We start from the raw sequence: 17,601 nt of genomic DNA on the forward strand, positions 1-17,601 counted from the left end.
ACTCAGTTCTCCCTCCTATATCTCAAAGCCCTTTGAGACAGAAAATTGTTCAGCTACGTGGTGTCTTTTTTCTCTAAATTCACTTTCATAACAAAGTGATGAGGAGAAAAAGAGGTCCTGGGGTCAACTGCTGGTTGAATGGTCAAAGAGAAGCTATTCCCACTCCAATGTATGCTGAAGTTTGCAGGTAGATACTCTAAATAAATTATCTAAATAAATAATGGAAAGAGTACTTCCAGTGCCTCATGGTAGCCCAAGTCAGTTATATTTGAAGGCTTAAGACTAACAAATATATTTTTGCTTTGTTAAAGCCTGAACTGTTCAAGGTAAGCAGCCAGTATAAACCCAAATATAAATATCCTTGTTGTAATCCACACGGAGGCCTCTTTTAAAACAGTGAAGCACTTAAGCACTTGCAGGGCGCTGTGTTTTTTTGAATACTTCTGTTGAAGTTCTGGGCTTTGTCTTTCAGACAGTTATAATTTTGGCTTATCTGATCCACCTGTATGCTTTTTTATGCTCTCTTCTCTTCTTTATGAGGATGAATTTAGGGCAAAGGAGTCCAAGGCGGGCCTGGATGGAGCAGGCAAGTGATGTGGGAGTAAAATCCATTAGGGTAGTGAAATGGCAATGTCTGCACAACAGTTCATGAGCAGGAACAAGAACCTCCATTAGTGCAATGCATACCGTGGTATGTTTGCTGTCCAATTAGATAACTGTCTACAGAGACCCTGTGGACAGTTACTCTGTGTACTCTTGATTGCCCATGAAGCCCCCCAGCAGATAGCATCAGGCGTGCTCTGGGGAGCACCTTCAGACTCTGCTGTGGGTTTGCTGAGTGTTGTGTTGCAAGTCTGGTGACCACAACAGCCTGGGAGGTGCAGTGGTAAACACTGAGCGCATGCGCAGCCTCCCCGGCAGCATCCCTACTCTTCCATCCTTTGGGGTCTCATGCACTAAGCAGCCAGTCTCTGCTTTCACAGAGGTGGTAGATTGGCTCATTAGACTCTGATTTACATTGATTTCGTGTGTCTAAAGTAGTTAATACTTATAAATGAAGAAAAAATAGTATTTCCATGAGATGTCTTGAAAAGAAATGTTTTTTTCACAGCCTGTAAGTTTAGGTTGCTAGAAGACTTAGTCTGCTCACTCTCAAATTAGCTTTAATGTTTTTGATGCACTAATTACTTCTGCTAATATTTTTAACTTGGAGACTGTTCACAGAGGTAAGGTTCAAAGTAGAATGCTGAACATCCTTTGTTGACATGCCATCCTGAATTCAGACCCCACCCACCAGCATCTGGGGGAAGAAGAAATAAGGTTGTGTAGTAGTAAAGTCATTAGTCTAAGGGAACCTACAAAACCTTGAAGTACAGCTTAATGAGTTCTTAATTGAATTGGACATAAGCAAAAATTGTCAGGCTTTTTATTTCCAAGTGCAGGAGAGCATCAGTACACAGGTGAAAAGCACAGAAATGAGTGCCACTTCATTGCTCTCAGACTTGTACAGTGGCTAAAATCATCCTTTTCAGTTAGGAGGGACAAGCAGATGCTCGGATTCAGAAGCTGGCAATAACAAGGCTGGTAAATTCATGCTCTTTGTAGAGCATGGTCACATCCTTATTTTATCCTCTTGCTTTGTGGCAGAATAATCAATACAAAATACTGTCTATGTAATGGCTCCAATTACAGTTCAGGAGAAGGCTTCCTGCCTGTGTCACTTGGGATGCAAAAACTCAAATAACATGGCAGCATGAATACAGACCAAGCAGTCACTCTTTTCCGAAGAGCGAGATTGAGGGTCAGTACAAGGGACGTAATTCAGCAGGCAATGTATCACTGCTTCTCTTGAAGGAAGGCTTAGAATAGAATATAGAATAGACTATTTTGGTTGGAAGGGACCTACAATGATCATGTAGTCCAACTGCCTGACCGACTCAGGGCTGATCAAGTTAAAGCGTTGTATTAAGGGCATTGTCCAAAAGCATTTTAAACACTGACAGGCTCGGGGCATCGACAGCCTCTCCATGAAGCCTGTTCCAGGGTTTGACCACCCTCTCAGTAAAGAAATGTTTCCTGATGTCAAGTCTGAACCTCCTCTGATGGGTGCAGCTTTGAGCCATTCCCACATGTCCTGTCACTGGCTACCAGGGAGAAGATCTCAGCGCCTCCCTCTCCACGTCCCCTCCTCATGGAGCTGTAGAGAGCAATGAGGTCGCCCCTCAACGTCCTCTCCAAACTACACAAATCCCATGTCCTCAGCCGCTCCTCAGAGGACATGCCTTCCAGACCCTTCCCCAGCTTTGGTGCCTTCCTCTGGATACATTCAAGGACCTTCACATGTTTCTTAAATTGTGTGGCCCAGAACTGCACACAGTACTCAGGGTGAGGCCACACCATCACTGAATACAGCAGGATAATCACCTCTCCTGACCGGCTGGTCATACTGTGTTTGATGTGGTTTGCCCTCTGCCAGGGCACACTGCTGACAGACTGAGCCTGCTGTCAACCAGCACCCCCAGATCCCTTTCTGCAGGGCTGCTCTCCAGCCACTCCTCTCATAATCTATACTTGTGCCCAGTGTTACTCTGTCCTAGGTGCATTTCCACTTGTTAAATTTCAGCCCATTAATCATAGCCCTGTGCTCCAATCTATCTAGATCCCTCTGCAAGGCCTCTTCTCCCTCAAGAGTGTCAACAGCACCTCCCAGTTTGGTATCATCAGCAAACTTACTAACAGTGCATTCAACTCCTGCATCCAGATCATTGATAAATATATTGAACAGAACTGGCCCTAGAATTGAGGCCTGAGGAACATCGCTTGGTGGAGGGACAGTATCAAAAGCCTTACTAAAATCCAGAAAAACTACATCCACCACCTTCCCTTTGTCCACTGGGTGGGTGACCTTATCATATAAGGATATCAAATTAGTTAAACAGGACTTTCCCTGTGTGAACCCATGTTGACCGTGTCTGATTATTACATTGTTCTCTAAATGCTTTTCAATAGCACCCAGTATGACGTTGTCCGTAATTTTTCCAGAAACTGAGGCTAGACTAACAGGTCTGTAGTTTCCTGGGTCTTCCCTCATGCCCTTCTTACAATTTAGAATAACACTGGTTAGCTCCTAATCAGCAAGGACCTCCCCAGACTCCCAAGACCTTTGGTGGATGATCGAGAGGTGTCCTGCCATAACATCTGCCAGCTCCTTCAGTACTCTGGGATGAATCCCATGAGGTCCCATGAATTTGTGAACATTCAGCTGATACAGCTGGTCCCTTACAATTTTAGTGTCAACAAATGGAAAGCCACTGTTTCCACACTCATGGTCCTCTGACTCAGGGGACCAGACAGCCCAAAGTCTATCAGTATTATTAAAGGCTGAGGAAAAAAATGCATTGAATGTCTCCACTTTTTCTTCATCCCTATTTGTCAGGTCACCATCTTCAATAAGTATGTTGGCTGGGCAATGGATAGTAGGCACCCACAATGGTATCTGCTTTGTTTTCCATCCCCCTAATCCTCACCCAGAGGCTCTCAACCACATTATCCCTAATGGTAAGGGCTGGACAGTCAACCCTCTCCCTTACATGCAGTGCAACTCCTCCACCTCACCTGCCCTCCACATCCCTCCTGAACAGCCTGTAGCCCTCCATCCTGTTTGCCTACCTCACTTTGTGGGAAGATGTTCAGATATTACCTAAAACCCTGGCAAATCTCCTTTTCATTTAGGATTTAGTATTTTGAGTACTGAAAAAGTAAGGGAGGTACTGTTCTTGTCATTTTGTACCTTTGTGCCAAAATTGGTATGTGCATTCAGACTATGTAAATAAGGGCATTTATACCACAGACATACATTTGGTTGTGGCGATGCCAGAGGTGATAGAAAGGGGTTTGGTTCCCTTTGTGTGATCTCTGCAGAGACGCAGAGAACATGCTGTTTACGGTGAGGTCTTCTTCTTGGAAAGGAGTCCTGAGTTGTTTTGTGTTCTTTACCATATTGTTCCTTGCATTTCAATAGCTCTTTTCCTCATTTTGTGTAGGAAAACACCTGTTTCCATGACATGTCCTTGCAGAACACAAGTCTGTGTGAAGGAGAAGTTAAAGTTTTACTTCTTTCATCATGTCAGGAATGAGGCTTCTGTCTCAGGACTTGGGTCCGTCACATTTGTTGTCCTGATGCATGCATGTTTCCCAAACTTTGGCAACGAGGACACAGAACTCAGCACTGTGCCTCACTGGGGTATGCAAAACTTCTCGGAAAGCTGGGGTTTGGTCCTTAAAAGAAAAAACATCTTTTCTCACTTCTCCATAAGTTGCTCTGTACCAGTGGGTAGTGGCTACCTTGGTCATATCACCTGCATGCTGTGGATCACAGAAGCCACCTATCTATGAAAGAGACAGAACTTTATTGAAATTAATTATTTTTTCCATTGGCTGCATTCAAATCCTAAACACATTTCTTTGCCCACCAAAACCCAGAAGACACACTGCTACTGTGCTTGTGGGATCCCAGTATCCTCAGCTCCATCACTCCCTTCACTACATCCTTCAGGAGGCACATGATGAAGAAGGTTTTTTCCATCTCTGCTAAGTTTATACAAAGTCCAAACCCCTGTGCATAGCAAAGCAAATTAATACAGTCTGGTTTCTTTCAAGCAGGTTTTTCCATAGAGATTTTCAATGAAAATTTTAAGAGTCATTTTGGTCACTGATCAGCAGTCCTCAGACTGGCAATGCATTTTCATCTCCAGTTCATTTTTCAAAAGAAAAGGTAAAAATTTGTTGGGTTTTTTTTTTTTACTTCACCTGGCAAATGCAGAAAGACAGAGTCTCCCAGAAATTCAACATGGTCCATACGCCACACTTTAGCAGCCTCTGCTCTTAGGTCTGTACGTACAAATGCTGCCCATCATGAGGACTTGGAGAGTTTGCGATTACCCACCACTTTCCTGTGTGTGCCTGATGGTCACCAAAAACACACTTCCCACACAGATTCCTGTGTTTGTCCCATCTACAAAGACTAATGCAGCTTGGTGGAAAGGTACCAGATGTTTCCTGGGTGCCCTGAGCCTGCTGCAGGCATCTGGGCAGGGAGAGAAGATAGTCCAAGACCCCGATTTTAAAGACTGTGACTGGAGTGCAGCACTTTGGTGTATATCAGGGCGCACAGCCAGCTTCATCACTAAACAAGATTTACTCTGGAACTTAATATAGATTGCCAAAAAAACCCCAAAGTTACAAAGATGGCCAAACAACTTTGGTTGGATTATTATGGTTTTACTTCCCAGGAAGGACACTCCTCAGCACTTCCAGTATTTCAGCTCCCTCATGAGGGTAGCTGATGACTTCCACTTCTTTCCTGAACATCTGTAGATCGAGATTTCCAATCTTCCTGTTAAACCTAGTTCAACGCATGATTCCAGACAATCTGCTCCCTCCCTAGCCCGAGGACTGAACTCTTCTTTCCTCTCTCATCCTCTTGGTACACCCTTCCTTCTCTGAAATGGGGCTCTGGGGAAGCTCTGTAAGGGAAAACAGCACTTCAACCCCCCTCCCAAAGATTAGGAACCTCAGGTGTGCCCATTTCTTGCTTTATATGATTTTGACCTGCTTCTAGCCTCCTTAATATAGTCACATAATGAGAAATTCTGGTGGTACTAAAAGGCCCCTTAGATTGCATAGCATTCCACTCCCTCCTTTAGAATGTGTAGCATTCCACTTACTAAGAGGTTTGCATGGAGTTTGTAGCAGGTATGCAAACACAGAGGGCAATTTTGGGATGGGATTTCCCTGAAGTAACAGTCCTTGCCTTGTACTCAGTTAGTTTTTGAGGCCCAGGGGACTGTCCCTGTCCTTGGAAGCCATGCACTGGGCACAGCTGCTGGGTGTCCTTGATGCCTCCACTGCCACTTGGCTCCCAAAGACAAAACCTTGTGCTGTTACTCTTCTCAGGCCATGGCAGAAACCAACCCTGCAGCCCAGAGACTACCCCTGTTAGCAGTGCCCTCTCTGCACCAGAGCCATGAGGTGTACGTGAGACCATGCAGAGAGGAGGACCAGGAACACAAAGACTTTTCTGGGGGATAACAGGGGATGGTTTCAGCAGCTGCAGCCTGGAGGAAAGCCAAAGTGTAGGCAGAGCCATAAGCTGGGATGGATGGTGTCAATAGACTGCCACGGAAGTAACACAGGCTTTGAAAAACAAGGGAGCGGATGTTACACTGGTGTGGTGGAAAAGCTGGTCATTTTCAGACCTAGAATGTTTGGATCCATACCCAAAGCACAGCCAGACAAACAACGACTCTTCCAAACTGGGAAAATAGCCCATTGCTGCTATCGCCATCACATCCCCTTTTCCCATCGAAACCAAGATGCGCAGTTGGCTGTGTTTATATAGCGTACAAAATGCGCTTCAGCCATGGGGTAAAACTTGCGCAGCTCATTTGTGACTTTCACCTTTCTGAGAATTATTTGCCTACCTCACTCTGTGGGAAGAGGTTCAGATCTTACCTAAAATCTAAACCCATGGTAAATCTCATTTTCTTTAGGATTTAGTATTTTGAGTGCTGAAAGAGTAAGAACAGTATTGTTCTTGTCATTTTGTACATTTGTGCCAAAACTCATATGTACATTCTGACTATGAAAAAAAAAAAAGGGGAGGGGGGGGGGTGGCTTTATACCCTATACATTTACTTGGTTGTGGTGATGCCAAGGGTGGAAGAAAGGGTTTTGGTTCCCTCTGCATGAACATTGCAGAGATGTAGAAACCATGCATGATTTCCTCACCATTCCTTACCAATGCACCAAGTGACACGTGCCACGACACTGTTGTTTATGGTGAAGTTGTCTACCTGGAAAGAAGTCCTGAATTATTTTGCATTCTTTACCATATCTTTCCTAGGTAATAACTAAGAGAAAAGGTATGCTTTTCTGTGGGAATTGGACACTTAGGCTTCTGTACTGCCCTGTTTTGAAAAGTTTTAACAGTAAAATCATCATTAATTTAGACAAGACTTATGTTAAAGTCCCATATGATTCTTTGAAATACTTATCCTTCCTCTACTAGCAGGCAGATTACTAAATAATGGCATAAATAAGATCAAAGCTTTCATAATAGACCCTTCCATGAAATACTAATATTTAAGTTTTGCTTCAGCAAAACTTTCCATAGAAGCTTTGACTGATCTGTATTTAAGATTGGAAAGACCTTAATGATATATGAACCTCATCAACTGCACATTATATATGCTGTAGAAATCCACACTGTGAATCTTGTATTTTTCTGTAGAAATTATTTGGTTCCACATCTGACCTTCCAGTTATTCTGTAGGGTAGATAATGAAGTTTGGAACCTTGGTTAAATGCTCTTATAAAAGCTCTTTGTGCTGGCTCCAGGTCAGGTTCTAGAGCCTATTAAGACTTTTTAGTTCAATATTCAAAGCAGTTAATCTATCGAGCCATGGGTATGCTAAAGACCAAACTTCAGTCTACTGACAACAGGGGCAGGTGGTTACCTCTTGAGCACTGCAGATCACAACATCCAGTTTAAAGTCTGAGGAAACCAATACCTGGAATAAGCTTCCAGTGATCAGAACAGGTCCAGGTTATTCAGGGAAACACTGCAAATCCTTTGAAAAATGAAAAGATTTTTCTTTTTGTTTGTCTGTTTGAATTGATTTGGAATATCCTAAATTCATATATCTCTTCTTTATATGAAAAAAAAAACCTAACGGAAAAAGGTAAGGGGAGGGGAACTGCTGTATGTTAACACCTGGGGTTAAGAGGATCTTGAGACATTCTTCTTTTCATTCTGCTGTGCTCTCCATACAGGTTTTAGCCTGATAGACATTTGAAGCACTTTTTTTCCTTTTTTAAATTTAGTTCAAACAAACAAGTTTAGGTGGTGTGCATTTCAAACTGAAAGACAGGTACAAGGGGAGCACATGAGAACTGCCTATGTTTTGGCTATGCCCCTTCTGCTTTTCATTTGTGTAAACACTCACCTATCTCCAACTGTGCTAATTATCAAATTTTAACTCAGTTTTGCATATATCTGTGCAAGATGGATACAGAAGCAGAATGTGCTGCCTTCTCGCTCCCTGAGTGACACAGGTCCAGTGTGCCATCTGAGCCAAGAGCAAGGCATTATCATTATTTAGCATAAGGCAACACAACTGTCAAATGCCTTCAGTTGCCTTAAAACTGTATGATTTTTAAGAGTAGGCATTAACCCTACAAGTCATTGAGGTACTTCTGAATTTATTACTGGTGCTTAGATCTCAAAGAGCTACTTGTTCGATGTAAAATAACGAAATACTGTCAATGATGATGTTTCACTCTAACAGCAAGAGTAAAGTTGGTACAACTGTAAGGCGAGCAGATTTAAGAAATATTACAAGCCTGAGGGGACAGCTAAGGGTCACACAGTTAATGCTGGAAATAAACACACTGTTCTATTTTCGTGAACAGGAATGTCAGTCTTATCTGAATAATCTTGCCATAAAGCACTTAAAATAAAACAAACACAAAAGTAACAGAACAGAAAAAAAACAGAACCTCAGAACAAAACAAAGTACTCTCAGATGCTTTCATAGGTATGCTCTACTCTAGCATGTTTACAAATAGGTTCTCTACTCTTCTGATCTTTCTCTGATATTGTTTTGGACACTTCTGTATTATAAATGCTGAAAAACAATCCTTTTTTCCTCCTAACAGAGTTGATTGAATAGAAAATAAAATGTTTCCCCTTTTCTTCCTACCTTTCAGTTGGCCAGAAAAAATACAAAGAAGAATACTGTCCCCTCAAGACGTGGGTGTGATGTTCCATTTAACTTTGTAGGGGAAGGGAGCATTTCAGGCAAGGTCAGTTTTTACATATTCTTAACAAAACCAGCTAGAAGACTACTGAGGGGCTCACAGGGCCAAAACAATTCAAGACAGGAGTTATACAGCCTCGCTGTTTTTGATTACTTTTATGAAGAAATTATAAGAGGAGCTTTCTAAAAGCTCCATTCAATGCCACATGCAATAAGGTAGTATTGTTCATTTCTGTGGGAAAAGAGGCACAACACCTGCACCTGCATGGAGCTGAGGTAAATCCTATAGCAATGCTCTCCTTCCCACGAGTGTAAGGTGCCCCCTTCAGCATATTAAAACTTTATGCAGCCATGCAATCACTTGCAGAGCAACTTACAGAGGAATGCATTTCCTAATGTGTTTGGAACTGTGTGGTTGGGTTTACATCTTCCCTGTGGTCAGAAGGGGGTTTTGGTTGCTGTTTTTTTGTTGTTGGTTTTTTGTTTTGTTGTTTTTTTTTTTTTTTTTTTTTAATAGCCATGCTGGCAGTCACATAGCAATCTGATGAAGGTCTGATGTTTTGGTTTGGGTTTTTGTTTTTTTTTTTTTCTTTTTCCATGTACTTTAGTTTCCTAAGAGCCATTTTCAAGCATCAGACTCTTCAGTTCAAACTCTTGAAAATGCCTGAAGTCGAGAGAAATTCAGGTAGAAACCACCAGCCTCAACTCTGCCGTTTTCCCTTGTGAACAGGACTGTCCAAACGTAGCCATCCGGTAACTCTGCTGGGCAGAGTTAAGGGGCTGTCACAGTTAGCCTACGATTTTCCCAGCCTCACCGGTGGAATTTCTTAGTAAGACAAAGGAGTTTCCACAGACATGGCCTGGTTAGTGCGGTAAAACCATCCCCGACCACCCTGTTTAGCCAGGATGGAGAAACCTTGCCCAGGCCCCAGTGCTGCTCCCCGCGCTGGGGGATGAGGCCTGCAGCAGAGGCCGGCTGGGAGCGGCGCTTCTTCCCTCCGTGCTCCGTGTCCCCGATGGCCACAGCGCTGTGAGCACCGTCCTCTCCCGCAAACAACACCGCAGGCGTCGTGCGGAGGCGGGCCGCGGTGCCGACACCTCCGCCGGCGTCGGCGGGACGGCTTCTGCCTCAGCGGGGCTACTCCCTCAGCGAGGGGAGGCGCGGGTGAGGCGGCCCCACACCAGCGCCTCGCCCTGCCCTGCCCCACGCCGGCCCCACGCACGGCTGGTGGCGTGGGGGTCCCCCGGGCTGCCTTGCAGAGGAAAGGCTTCCCCCCTCCCCGAGCCACGGCGCTCACGGCGGGAGCCTCACGGCGGCTCCGCGCCTCACGGTGGGACAGACGACAGCCGCGGGCGCCGAGCGCGGGCCGCCAGGGGGCGACGGAGCGCGGCTGGCCCCGCGGCCGCCGGTGGGGTGAGCGGGGCCGAGCCTCCCCCGCCAGACCCCCGCCCCGCCGCCGCCGACAGCGCACGGCAGCAGCCAGACCGCCGCGGCACCGCACGGCCGCCGCTCCGCTGCGCTCCGCTCTACCAGCGGGAGCCGTCCGCGGAAGGGGCGAGGATGCTGCGCCTCAGCCGCGGGACCGGCCGCGCCCGCCGCCGGCAGCGGCCGTGCCCGCTGCTCCTCCTGTCAGCGCTGCTCTGGGCGCCGGTGCTGGTGGCTTTCAACCTGGACGAGGAGAAGCTGACGGTGTACAGCGGTCCCCCGGGCAGCTACTTCGGGTACTCGGTGGACTTCTACATCCCCGACCCCAGCACGTGAGTGCCGCCGCCGGGCGGTCTGGGCGGGCCGCTCCCCTCAGCGCGGCGCCCGCGGCCCCGAGGGGCGGTGGGGTCCGGGCTGTGCCCGAGCGAGCGCCGCCGGGCCGTCCCTCCTGCCTGGCCGGGGCTGGAGGGGGGGGAGGACGGATGGACGGACGGACACGCCGACGGGCTTGGGGGAGGCGTTGGGGAAGGCGGCGGGCAAACAGCGGCGTCCCGCCGGCCGCCCTCGGGCCGGTGGCCGGGGTGACAGCGCCTGGGCCGCCGTGCCGGGGCCGCCGCCGTCGGTCCCCAGCGCCCCCAGCGCCCCGGTGACTTCCCGGTGTGTTTCGCAGTGTCAGTGTCTTGGTGGGAGCTCCCAAAGCCAACACCACGCAGCCAGACATAGTGGAAGGAGGAGCGGTGTACTACTGCGCCTGGCCCGCCACCCAGTGCAGGCAGATACCCTTCGATAATACCAGTAAGTAAATCTGCATCGCGTCGCGCAGCGTTGGGTGTGTTGCTTTGCTGTGCTCAGGTCCCACTTCGGCACGAGTGGCTTCCGCGCTCGCTTTCATTGTGTCGCTTTGGTCTGGGTGTCTGCAGTTCGTTGGAGAAATCGCCCTTCTGGGCGTCTGTGTGCATGTGCGCGTGTAGGCAAGCGTTTAATGGTCCCCAGAGAAATAACAGAAGTATGACTTCCAGTATCTGTGTGCATAGTTCATCTTAGTGCTTCAATGAAAGGTGTTTCTGGCAGATTCCTCATTTTGAAAATAGGGTGGTTTGGTTTGGGTTGGGGTTGTTGGTTGGTTGGTGGGGTTTTTTTTTGAGTGCTCAGAAGGCAAAACCCCCAAACCCATGTCTCACGCTTCTCTGAACTCTGGAAATCATGGGATTGCTAGTCTTTGCTGTTATTTTCAGCAAGGGGTTCTCTGTCTGTTCAGATGGATGAAGTACCTCATGTGGCATGCTTATTTAATTCTTTTCAGAAAGCAAGAATTTTATTTCAGAATATTGGAAGCTAGATGCAAACTGATTTAGGCACAATGTGGATAGATTATATCCACTTCCAGAATCCCAAGACAGATGTTTCTTATTTAATTAGAGGGAACACACGTTTTAAACAGTTCAGGCTGTTTATGTTTTCTGTTGTCTCTTTATAGGTCTTGAAAATAATTTAAACGTAGTGTTTGCAGGGACTTTAAAACTGATTCCTTTAGGCAGACTTTGACAGTTTAATCATTAAGCAAAAGTTATGATTCTTTAGGTTATATTTAATCTTAACATTTGTGGTCTATTTAAATGAAAACACAATACAATTCCGTTTTTTTTTCTGAGAGCACAAAAAAAATTAGAAGAGTTTACTGAAACATAGCAAGTAAGCAGGGCAGTTCTTTATGCCTTCCAGCTCCAGCCACCCACACATCCTATTACTATGTTAGTGTCTGGGAACTCTATTCCGGATGACTCTCTCATCATGCTGGCCGTTCTTCAAAACCGAGTAAGAGATAGCTCCTGTATGTGTATGTGGCTACTTGGGCATGTAATGTGTGTACAGCATATGGTTATATATAAATGTGAATGTACAGACATAGCCAGTATGCATACAATATTTTTATTGCAATATGCCCTGAGTGGACATCTTTAAAATAAAACCAGTTTAGGAAATATTCCTGTATTTCCATCTTATTATTAGATAGTTCAGGTACCAGAAGTGGAATATATTATCTATGCAAATTAATTTCAGGTTTGAATAGAAATCTTACAGGCCAAATGAAAATTCCACCACATTTTAAAGGGACGTTTTGAAAAAATAATGAAAACCTAGTGATGAAACCTAGAAGGACATCTGGCTTTCCTGTGGGAAACTCCGGAAAAGTTGACTAAAGAGAGTGGGGACCACTCCATGCTTTTGGCAGAGATGTCCTTTTGCAGATACTAAGTTTCAAATAAAGGCACAAACGCAGGCTGATGAGTAAGTATATCAACAAGGCTTTGGACTGTATCACGCAGCACAGTTGTGTACTCTGGGTAGGTGCCTGACCTGTAGACAGCTGAAATTAAGCCAGAGAGAGCCCGTAGTGTAGATATAAATGTACTGCGCTTGGAGGAGGGACTACAGTAAAGGCAGGTTTAGCGGTGTTATCATTAGCTGTCTAAGGGCGGTAAAGGTGTCATTTTGAACAATTCAGCAATAGCCAGCTGCCTTCATAGACAGGGACCCCGGGAAGGTTTGCATAGCTTGTACCAACACACATTCTTTACTGCCAGCAATGTAAAGGCCGTATCCAATGCGCCTTAGATGACTCTTTTTGCTGAAGTATGGATGTATATTTCATGTCAGTTTTTCCTCTCCAAAATATGCTATTTACAGGAGCGAGTTTTCCATCTCTTCCGCTATTCCCCCAAGCAGAGCAGTCCACATGAGCTCTAGCCTAGATGATACTATTTCAAATAATCTGTTATACACAGTTCCTTTTGAAGCCTTTTTGGCCATTGTATGCCTAGTGGGACCTAGATAGTCCTCAGTTAATTTGAGAGGTATTTTCAGTTTATGGCTCTTTCTTGTACAGGCACTTTGTACTTACTGTGCCTTCTCCCTACAACATCCCTCAGAAATGCTGCTGTTCCCATTTTATATTAATATTCCTATTTTTACATTTATTCTGATAAACAGTCAGCCTGGGTTGTCAAAGATCATACAGGACGTTGGTGATGATACTGGGAACTGACTTGGGATTTTTTCTTCTTCCTTCAGTGTGTTAACCACAAGATTATCCTTTCTCCCAAAACAAAACCACCCAATAATTGTTAGAAGACTGCAAATTCAGCTTTAGCAGCTTTAATTTTAAAGATTAATGCTTCATGCCTCATAGGAGATTTTTGAAAGTCTTGGAAAGCTTTGGGAATGTTTTCTGAAATAAAACAGAAAAACTATAGAGGCTGCTTCAGAGCTGGAAGATTTCATTTTGATGCATTTTTATACAAAGCTTCCCTTTTTAAGTACTTTTTCTTGACTCTAATCGAATAATTTAATCTCTTTCAGTTAGATTCACTAAGCACAATAAAAGAAACAAAACTGCTGAATAATTGAAAGCATTTTTTAATTAAGATCATAAGTAAAAATTGAGTGGAACTAGAAAGAAAGGGAGAGTATAATGTAACACTTAAAAGGCAGTGTGAGCCAACAAATAGATAAAGAATTTAATAAATCAGTATTTTTCAGCCACAGGAGTTCAATGGAGTACTTCTAAATTCTAAAGAATTTGTAAAAGAAAAGCAGATTCACATATACTGTGTCCCGAGTTAGATATGTGAAATTGCTGCAGGTCACAGAAACTGTGAAATTTCATAGAATCATAGAATTATAGAATGGTTTAGGTTGGAAAGGACCTTGAAGATCAGCGAGTTCCAACCCCCCTGCCATAGGCAGGGACACCTCCCTCTAGACCAGGTTGCCCAAGGCCACGTCCAGCCTGGCCTTGAACACCTCCAGGGATGGGGCCTCAACAACTTCTCTGGGCAACCTGTTCCAGTGCCTTACCACCCTCAAGGTGAAAAACTTCTTCCTAATGTTCAATCTGAACCTGCCCTCTTCCAGTTTGAAGCCATTCCCCCTCGTCTTATCGCTACATGCCCTAGTAAAAAGTCCTTCCCCAGCTCTCCTGTAGGCCCCCTTTAGGTACTGGAAGGCCACAATAAGATCTCCTCGGAGCCTTCTCTTCTCCAGGCTGAACAGCCCCCACTCTTTCAGCCTCTCCTCATAGGAGAGGTGCTCCAGCCCTTGAGGCCCTCCTTTGGACCTGCTCCAGCAGCTCCATGTCCTTCTTAAGTTGGGGACTCCAGATGCAGTACTGGATGCAGTACTCCAGGTGGGGTCTCACGAATTTCCACTATAACGTAAAAATCCAAGAGATCAACAAATCTGAGTGATTGAAAACCACTGGCTTAAATTACATGTGAGCATGAGGGCTCATGTCTTCCATTTCTGAGGGCTGGGTACACAAATGAAGCTCAGGTATTTTGCATTCAATACAAGTTATGTTCTGTTGTTGAGGAGGGAACAAATAGTGCACTTCGATGTTATTTGGACTTTTACTGCCACAAATAAGTGTGTAAGTGGGCACCTAATTGATAAGACTCATGTGTAACTGTACAGATTACTTCATGGTTTCCACGAAGAGGAGACCTAATTTCAGGAAGAGTTCCTTCATTTGCAAATGGTTCGATGTTATTTGTATTAACACTATTAATATCTCGGTCTTGCTACATGAAAACGGTGAGGACATTGACTACTATTCTGTGATAGCTTCAGTCAAGATTCTGGACATTTTCAAATATCATGATGTTATAAGTGTGGAGTCGCTTTGTACTAATTTAGAGTTATCCTGTGTTTTACAGATATTGCGATGTTTACTGAATGAATAAATAGATATGCCTTGTTATTTGGCTGTAAGGTATAACCAACTAAAAAGGTACAAAATCTCTTTCAACAAGCATTTAAGGCTTTTTAAGATGCAATCATGAACAAGAAAATTCTCGTGAGTCAAGGAAGGGAAGGATGAAAAAAGGAATGTGTTGAGTTTGTACAGTATATATTACCTTATATATTGCCTTAGATAGAGGGGGCACTTGTTCAAAAAGTGGTTTAAGGCAACCAAGTAAGCGACAGACACCTTAGTGAAAAACTTAGGCCTACTTAGGTTCATATTATGATGGTAAGTGCTGAGATAGGATGGTCTTTGTCCTGTAAAGGCTGTTTAGTTGTAGAGTTTTGATTTTCTCTGTGAATGATAACTTTATATTTTTAAAATAACTAAAGTTTTAGTTTAAAAATTCTGCATGCCATAGAGTCCTGAAGGGACAATACAAGTGCTAAGCCTAAATGGACCTGACAGTCTGACGCTGGTGTAAAACAACTGCTATGTTCCCCAGCGGATCAGAGATCTGACACTGCAAGGGCTGCACTCAGAGTCACTGGCAAGGTGTAGCTAACTTCCCGGCCACTACACAGACTGTGACACTCAGGACTAATCCCTATTCTTTGTGTCATGTAAGCTTTAAATGACAGAAAGACAAATCCTTATGGATTGTGAAACTCTCTCACTCCTTTTTTCTCAGAAACGAAGATCACATGAGAGACTAGACATTGCATTGATTACTGATGTATACCCAACAGGAACGCTCAAATTCACTCATTTCCCAGTGAAAGATATGAAAACACCTATAAAAAAACGTGTCATTACTTCTGTGACTCTAGCTGTCAAACAGAGACTGGGTTCCTTACTACTAGCACTGATACTCAAAACCAAGACTACTTCTGAAATCATCTCTGTGGCACTGTGCATATGTTAGGATGCCCAAGCTGGTCTGAGTGCTATGAGCAGCTGCATAACTTGTGTTAATGTGGAAATGTGTGTGGGCTAAACTACTCTGCTGAGAAGATGGCTTAGTTAGAGGTAATGGAGGTGCAGGAGTACCTGCAGCCCATTCCTAAAAGTCATACCGCCTAATTGAAATTGTTCTACAGGCAATTCTCTCAGATTGTTACTCATTTCTCAGGTCACCTGTCTCTGTTCTTCATAGTAGCTAATCCAGAGATTTCCAAAGCAATGAGATTTACTTGCAAACTAACATCAATAATTAATCCTATTGATGAAATATTGTTCCTAACAAGGGACAGAGGGTCAGAGGAGGGAGGGAGGATGAAATTTTGACATGCTGTAGGATTGGGTTGGCCCATCCTTAAGCAAGTCATGTAACCAGACATTCCCATATGGATTGGCCAGTGATATGGCCTCCAGCCAAGAAGGGGCTTTAGCAGGAACTCTCTATGTTTCCTGCTGTTGATACAGTACTGACTCTGCAGTCTCATGTTTGCAGTTCTTTAAAGCTCCCAAAATCCGGGTGCCGGGGCCAAGACTCTGGGAAGAAGCTGAAAGCACTGCCACTGCGAGCACAACTGGTGCTTTAACCTGCTCCGTTGCAGCAGGGAACTGAGATAAAGTATAATGGAAGGGCTTTTAGTATCCCCTTACTCCAGGAGATACGGACTGAAGGGCAGAGACTCTTCTCCCTTGTTTCCCGGCTCTGTAAAGCTGTCCTGTTGCATTGCAGTGTAAGGCTGTGATACTCTTTGAAACTCAATGAGAGGACAGAGGAACAAGCATTGGCATTATATTAAAGACTTGTGGTCTGTCTTTCCTCTCTTACCTGCACAAAGCTAACTTCTCCTTTTCAGTTTCTCCATTATGAAATGAGGTTTACAATGACTATTTCTGCTTTAGCATTAGGGTAGAATTACCAAGTCCTTGTGTTTAAGCTGGGTGCTCTTCCATTCCGCTGCCAGGAGAGGTAGCAGGAGAGCAATATGAAGAAAACTTTCTCCCCACTTGATTAGCTGCGGAACTTCTGAACCACTCAGAGCATCTTGCAGCCAGAAGCAAACTTAAATGTCCCCTGAAGTGCACTATTGCATTTGAAATCTGGTAAAAAGCTAATAGTTCATATTTCAGAAACTCATTATAATGGTCACTTTTAATTGTAATACTTAACAGACTGCAACAAATTCTTATGTTTTAAATTAGCTCCTAAAGGCAGAATTTTAGATACCACTTCCCCTAAGTCTCTAGAACTCACTGGGGTGTTGTCTTTGCTATCAGTTAACTTTACCAGTTTTAGTAAAACAGATTATATTTTTCTAAACTAGCTGGAGAAAATTTGAACAGCCTCTGAAGAGGAAGAGAGGAGGGGGATGTAGATCAGTTCTGGCCAAGCATACAGTTGATAAAAAACATGAGCTAATCTGGCCAGCAGTTGAGCTGATTGTAACAGAACCCAGGTACTGTATAAGGAAAGGATGTATTGTGGGACTCGAGAGGTTTAGTTACATGAAAAAATCATTAGCTATAAAGATGGTAAGATTCTAGGGAAAACTTAGAATCCTGTTATAAAACAGAATTTGCATCTCAAGAGAAAGTGCTGAGGGAGAACTTTGTTGTACTTTTAAATGTTGACACATTTCAGTCCACTACGCCAGTAA

General features: G+C 44.4%; 1 protein-coding gene across 1 annotated transcript in view; it reads left to right on the forward strand.

Moving 5' to 3' along the window:
* Positions 1–10,380: 10,380 nt before the first annotated feature.
* Positions 10,381–17,601, forward strand: part of ITGA8 (integrin subunit alpha 8) — a gene marked incomplete at its 5' end in the record, with an annotated part of 124,815 nt that continues 117,594 nt past the window's right edge. Inside the window, 2 exons of the mRNA XM_082480019.1 lie at positions 10,381–10,577; positions 10,916–11,040. Coding sequence (XP_082336145.1) covers positions 10,381–10,577; positions 10,916–11,040 — 322 coding nt within the window. The remainder of the gene's footprint in view (positions 10,578–10,915; positions 11,041–17,601) is intronic.

Source organism: Vanellus vanellus (assembly GCF_965231255.1).
Source record: "Vanellus vanellus genome assembly, chromosome: 2".
Taxonomy (NCBI): Eukaryota; Metazoa; Chordata; class Aves; order Charadriiformes; family Charadriidae; genus Vanellus; species Vanellus vanellus.